Source organism: Tetrahymena thermophila (assembly GCF_000189635.1).
Source record: "Tetrahymena thermophila SB210 genomic scaffold scf_8254668, whole genome shotgun sequence".
Lineage (NCBI taxonomy): Eukaryota > Ciliophora > Oligohymenophorea > Hymenostomatida > Tetrahymenidae > Tetrahymena > Tetrahymena thermophila.
Genome location: NW_002476435.1, coordinates 1 through 7,298, shown reverse-complemented (window position 1 = coordinate 7,298; position 7,298 = coordinate 1). Strand labels below are relative to the sequence as shown.

Below are 7,298 nucleotides of genomic sequence, written 5' to 3'. Positions count from 1 at the left end.
CTACTGATTGAAGCATTTTATGCAAACTGATTTTGTTTTGGATTCTTGATATAAAAAGTAACCTTCAATACATTAAGTACAGAAAGAAAGAAAGTTGCATGAATAACAACTAATTTATTTTTAAATTATCATATTTATCATCAATAAATTATAAAATTATAATACCCTTATGGACACTTGAGATGTTAGTTTGTCAGACAAAAGTTTTAATCATAACAGTCTTATTTAACATAAATTAATTGCATTTGAAAATATACTTATTAAGGATCAGGTGAATGTTCTAACTTTTATTCTAAGCTGTAGCATTTTTAATCTCCTGGATTTATAAAGTACATAGGGCATGATAAACATTCATTATTTTTAATAGAAATATCTTAACAAAAACTTTAATTATTCATACAATTCATATTTCCATTCTAGTTTGGTACATTTAAATTTTAAATTACACAGATTTTTAACTTCTTGATTTGTTCAAAACACTATCCATTATTAACTAATTTTAATAAGCTTTTTTAATTTAAACATGATTTATTAATTAAGCAGCAATTATCAGGACACATATCGCAAAGGCCAGAATCTAGTTATTAACATAATCCTAATTTTTAGATAAATGTAGTTATTTTATAAATTAATTAAAATATTTAGATAAAAAGTTTTATTTATTAATTTGGTAAAAAATTAGCTACATAATAACTATAGCACAGCTAAAAGTTCATATGCGCTTTTAAGTATATATCAAAATTTTATTCTCTCTGCTTAAAATTATTATTATTAATTTTATTCCCCATACTATTCCTTTAAAAATTTAATTAAGATCTTAATTTCTTAAAATTTTTCTCAATTTAAAATTTATATTTTATTTGCATTAATTTTTTTTATTCTATTTTTGAGCTGATAAAAAATTCAAAAAACTTTATTTTGAATAATAATTTTATTGAAATCATAGTTTTTATTGTTTCAAAAATTTTTTAATTAAATTAAGTAATACATTATAAATTATCACCAACAACCTCATACGCCTAAAATGTTCAAAGACCTTAATTGTGAGAATCGAAAAAATGAATCCCGCTGCTTTGCGCAACAGCTGGGCTTGCAAAATAGCAGCGGGATTCAAGTATATTATTTACGAACAAATGATTTGCAATAATATTACCCATTTTTATAACAATTAGAGGCTCCATATTAACCTTATGATTATTCTTACAAACATTTTTAAGTTTATTTTTCTTAGCCTGGATTTCTATCTGATAGAGGTACACATGCTCCAGAAGAAATACAATATTGCTACTGGCAAATTATAGCAACTTAAGCTCCTTATGGAAGACATTATTGGTTAAAAAAATTTCTGCCTATTTTATTTGGGTCATTAGAATCCATTACTTCACATTTATTATTGGTTTATTAATTGATACAATATAAACCATCTAAACATCCAATACTATTTTCTATTTAATATGAAATCTTATATAGATAAAATTTAAGTTTTTTAAGTACCTTCGTTAAGACCTTAACAAGTTTAGTTAACATTTTTTGCTTAATAAGCTTGATTTTGATATGTATTGTCACTTAACTGAAGCTTTTGACATTTGTAATTCCCCTATCTTTCATTCAAAAAAATAAATAAGAATTTAAAATAAAAAATTTTTATTAATGAATGCAAAAATAATTTATATATTTATCTAACTTACCCAATATCAAGAGCACAATATGTTAAGCCTAAACAAGATTTTATTACTTTTTGATTAAAATAATTTAAAATATTGATTGATAGTTTCTTTTAAATTTACGAATTTTCGTTATTTGGTCCTTTTTTAAACACTAACCTAAAATATCGATTCCAACGATAAAATCTTCCTTAGCATAGATACCCAAAGAAAGACAGAAATTTTTCTTTGAAATTTGATCTGTGTAAAAGCAACTACCATCTACGCAAGTTTCAATATCACCTCCTTCTTATTTTGGATCTAAATAAGGAAGGCATTTACCAGTTAATCTTTCTCTTGCAAATCTATTTTAATCAAATGATAATAACAGAGACTGGCATGAATTTCTAAAACGAGTATTTAAGCAAAACTATCCTGATATACATCTTTTTTTATGATTTATTTTAGTTAAATTTAAATTTATTAATAAATATTACTTGATTGCGTTTGGTTAGTCCTAATAAGTGCAATATCCATTTTTATCTATCCCTATTCTGTTTATAGATGCATCCCAAAGAAAGCATCCTGATTAAGTGGTAGGATCACCTGGAACTTAATAATCAATGCAATATTTGCTTGAGCATTACAACATTTCTATTTAAAAAATTATACTTACTTTTAATTATTTAAAATTTATAATGTTACATTAATAATATTGACCAAAAACTGCACATTTATAATTTGCCTAAACACCCTAAAATAATTTATTAAAATGGTTATCATTATTAGATTTTTATTTTATTTTACAGCAAAATTTGGGTCATTATCATTTATTAGCTAACAGCTTTATGTATTTGGCTCTATACAATAATTTACTGCACATTCAATACTTTAAGGTTATCCAACTTTTAGACAGGTTTAGTTACTTGCTTTTCCAATATATGTATCATCATAAGCTTAACAAAAATTTACATTCATACAAAATCTATTTTGTTTAGTTAAAATTAATTTTTATTTTGTTACTTTGACTTGAAAATTACCCTATATAACATTAAATAATATTGCTAGTAGAGTTTTAGTTTACAGTTAAACATTTGTAATTTTGGTTACTTACTCCAACATATATAGTATTATTTAAGGCTCGGATAATTCCATTAGCATCTTAGCAAAAGTTAGATTTTAAGTTTAATAAATCTAAAATAAAAATGTTTAAATTTTTATTAAATATATAAAATAATTACTTGCGAGATAACCCTATTAATATGCAATATTGTCTTAAATAGCGCACATTTTATTTTCTGAAATATATCCTAAGTACTTTTAGGACTGTATATATAATGCACATAACTGTTGGCTATTATTTTTACTAAGGCAAACATTATTAGCATCATTAAAGCAAGTATCTACTTAACTCGTTATCTAGTTATTTACCAAGCATTAAAGCTATATATCTCTTCCAATGTATTATTGAATTGAAAATTAATAACATTAACTATTAAAAATACAACCGTTTCCTATAGACCCATAATCTATTGTAATTTAACATTTTTGAGAAGCAGAATCATAACAAATTGAATTGGTTTTATTTGTACATCTATTAGATTTTAAATTATATTTATGGATATGAATAATCTACATATAAAGCCGAATATGTATTATTATTACCTCTAAGCAAAAGAAGTATTGATAGCTAAACATTATCCAGTAGAAGTTATACCTGCCTAACCCTAAGATCCATCTAGAAGAAAGCATCCTATTCCATCATCACCGTACCAAAAATATTTGGGATAAATTTTAAAACAGTGATTTGATTAACATTTCTTAAAGTCTATTTAAAAGCATAATTTGATTTTAATAATTTCTTCTTATAAAATTTAAATTACATGATGAGATGTAACCCCTTTCTAAACAGTCACCATATTTATCCACTCCCTAAATTAATTTTGTAAGTATAAATATAATTAATAAATAATTTTACTGATGCAAAGGTGTCTTACTCAGTTAACCAATAACACATACCTTAATATAAACATGTATCTAAAGTTTCATACGCGCATTCAATTGCACGATATTATCGATCAATAGCACACTTTCCATTTTCTAGTTTTGATATTAATTTGCCATCAAAACCTATTTTCTTGCATTAATTACTCGAAATGCAATAACTTAAAAAACTTAAAGATTCTATTCAAAAAAAAAAAAATTTTTACCCTTAAGAGCAAAAATCTATTTGTTAATTTGGAAGAGTGTCAGCTTTTAGACACCTTTAATATTACACTTCTCTACCAGCATAAGGAGTTTATATCTTCCTAATTATAAAATTATCATCCTAGCAGTAATTTCTATCCAAATTAGTGATAACTAAATATTTATAATAATAAAAAGATTTATCATTAAAATAATTATTTCAAGTTTACTTTAAAATTATTTTTATTAAGAAGAAGTTGCTTAGTCTGGTTATGCACAAAAACCTGACGAATTTATAAAACCTAAGTAGCTCGAATAAAAAGGATAATATATGCATTATGATTAATCGTTTTTTTAACATATGTTTTAAGGATCATTAAAACAATTCTAAACTAATCCTGTGCTTGGGATTTATCCTGAAGATAAACAATTAAAATTTGTATCTCTACCAATAAACGACCAATAACTCGAATACATTTAATAGCAAGTTCCTTAATATTTGCAATAATTATTTCTAGATGATATATTGATTTATATGCATGTCTATGAGTCCTTATCATAGCATATATAATTAACCTAATCAGTACATCTATTTTCATATATTAAGTTTCAGATAAATGTATTTAAAATTTTCAAAATATAATAAAAGTAAGAAAATCTTCTTCTTGAAATAATTTTTACCTTATTGCTGGATATTCGTTTAAACTTAAGCAAAATCCATCTGCTGTTATTCCAACTTTATAGTATGACCCATCTAAATATACGCAGGAATTATATTATGAATACTTATAATAATATTTGCAATGGTCTTATTAACATTTTCTCATACCTTTCAAAATAATAAGTTTATTAAAATTAAATAGATAATTTATATTACTATATGTTATTTAGCCTCTTTACAAGCAATTTCCGTTATTATCTTATCCCTTATAAAAAAATTTATTTTAAAAACAATATTATAAGAAATAAAAAAGTGTACTGAATATAGCAAATTCTAAGCAGATAACCAAAAACATTGCTAATTTAACATACATACATCCAAACTTTAATAAGCACATTCTATTGCTGTGGATGTTTAATCTAAACCACATTGTTAATTTGAAAGTTTAGCAATAAGTTTTTTATCAAAACCAACAGGTTAGCATTTATTATTTGCAATACAATATCTATATGTTAAAAAAATAATTTTTATGATTTCTTAAATTCTAAACTTACCCTTAAACACAAAATTCAATTTATGAGGACTATGTTGTTTCTTAGAGGCATAATTAGTTTACTGAATCTCTTCCAACATATGGAGGTAACAATTATTAAATTCTAAATTAGTTATCTTAGCAATATCCTTTGTTCAAATTAACAATAACTATTTTTTAATTTTAAAGTGTTGAACTATTTAAACCTACCATAAATTATAAATTTACTTTAAAGAGCCCAATTGGAAGTTTGTTAACCTAATTAAGCACAAATTCCAGTACTTTGAATACACCCTAAATACTATGAAGATTTAGCATACAAGATACATTATTTCTTGTCACTTGTTAAGCAAATAGTTTAGGTATCATTAAAACATTTATCAACAGTACCACTTTAAGGAGTTTAATCTTAATAAAAGCATTTATAATTAGTATCTCTACCAATAAATATAGATGACATTTATTAACAATTACCGCCTTAAGAACATCCATTACCAACTGATCCATAATCCACAGTTTATTAACATACTAATTTAATACCATCAAAACAAACAATTGGCAATTAAGCACATCTACATTTTAAATAAAAAATAATTATTAAAACATTTACTTTTAAAAAATTAAATATGCCAAAAAATCAAAGTGTTGTTTTTAAAAAAAGTCAAATATATAAAAATTTTTAATTTATTGTTAAATAATGAATAAAAATATGAAGGGAGGTAGATAAATTTAAATTTTTGTAAAAATTAAAAAGAAAAAAGGAAATTATTAATTTAGGTATTTGAAAATTTTTAATATTTCACTCTCTCCCTCCTCCTTTTTTTAAATATTTAAAATTTATAAAATAAATTTACTGTTTAGCAAATCCATTATTATAATCTAAGCAATTTTATGAAGAATCAGATCCAGCAAATCCTGGTTTACCATCTAAAAGAAAGCACCCAAATTATTAAGGTTAAGTTGAATATTTGCAATGTTAATATGCACACTTCAATACACCTAATAAATAAATTATAAATGATAGAAATGTAATTAATTAAATGAATCCTACCTATAGAAACAGATTAATTCCTAGATAAACAGTTTCCATTTATGTCAACTCCCTTTTTTAGTATAGAAAATTTATTTTATTTTAATGGTAAATTTTATTTTATACCGAAAAATTTGTATCTGAACTAGATAACAAATTGCATGTGCCATTTTTTAAGCAGTAGTTATAAATTTTGATGGCGCATTATATAGAGCCAGGTTGTTAAGCTTAAGCACAATAACCGTTTTATAATTTAGCTATTAATACTCCGTCAAATCCAATTGTTTTGCAACTATTATTTGCAATACAGTAACTGCATAAATTGATATAATTAATTTAATTTTCATTTGATAATTATTTTACTCATTTGCACATAATTCAACGTTTTGGTATGATGTTTAATCAGCTTTTAGGCATCTTGAATATTACTAATCTCTTCCTGCATATACAGGAAGTATAAGCTAAATTGTGTACGAATCATCTTAACAATAATTTAGATTCAAGTTGATAATACCTTATTTTAAATATAATAAATATAATTTTAAATTGGGTATCAATAAATTTACTTTAAAAATCGCTCGTTGATATTTTAGCACCAATTTATGCACAAATTCCTGTACTAGAAATTTTTCCTAAATATGTAGAATCACCTAAATAGTAAACACAGATCAAAAGATTACTTGTTTTGCATATATAAGTAGAATCATAGCAATTTAGTAATCCATAGGCACTTTACTATTAGTTTTGTAAGCACTAATACTTATTATCTCTACCAACATAATAGTTAAATGACATTTAATAGCAAATTCCATTTAAAATACAAATATTATTGAATGTAGAATTTGAATTAATTCTAGTACATTTCGAGGTATAATAATCCTTACAAATATCAAATGAATTATAACAACTATTATTAATTTAATAAATTTTAATAAGTTTAAATTAATTAAAGAATCAGAAATATCTATAAATAAAAACTTTAACCCCTCTTAAAAAAGTGTAAGTTAAAATTTTTCTAATAGACTTATTATCAAAATAAAGATAGGAAGGTTATTTAATTAATTTTACTATTTAGAGTTTTTGTAAAAATAGAATTGTTTAAATATTCTTTTAAGGTTTTCATTAAAATATTTTACAATTTTAAGTCTATGTTCTTTAATAAAATATTAAGATAAATTAAATGTTATTAATATTTTTATATAAATATTTCTACTTATTTAAATTAAATTTAAATATTCAAAGATA

The 7,298-nt window shown here is 23.3% G+C and overlaps 1 protein-coding gene across 1 annotated transcript; it reads right to left on the bottom strand. All coding sequences in view use genetic code 6, as the record gives it.

Annotated features, from left to right (window-relative positions):
* Nucleotides 1-1,110: 1,110 nt before the first annotated feature.
* Nucleotides 1,111-6,848, bottom strand: TTHERM_002653471 (hypothetical protein; the record flags this gene model as incomplete). The annotated part of the gene is made up of 24 exons (XM_012797084.1): nt 1,111-1,445; nt 1,495-1,601; nt 1,689-1,734; nt 1,788-2,089; nt 2,141-2,297; nt 2,349-2,397; nt 2,451-2,628; nt 2,684-2,837; nt 2,885-3,237; nt 3,309-3,471; nt 3,527-3,575; nt 3,622-3,808; nt 3,854-4,004; nt 4,061-4,419; nt 4,512-4,659; nt 4,708-4,756; nt 4,867-4,996; nt 5,046-5,193; nt 5,252-5,595; nt 5,878-6,022; nt 6,075-6,126; nt 6,180-6,366; nt 6,417-6,567; nt 6,620-6,848. The coding sequence occupies 24 exons, from the start codon at nt 6,846-6,848 to the stop codon at nt 1,111-1,113; spliced, it is 4,173 nt and encodes a 1,390-aa protein (XP_012652538.1).
* Nucleotides 6,849-7,298: the final 450 nt, after the last annotated feature.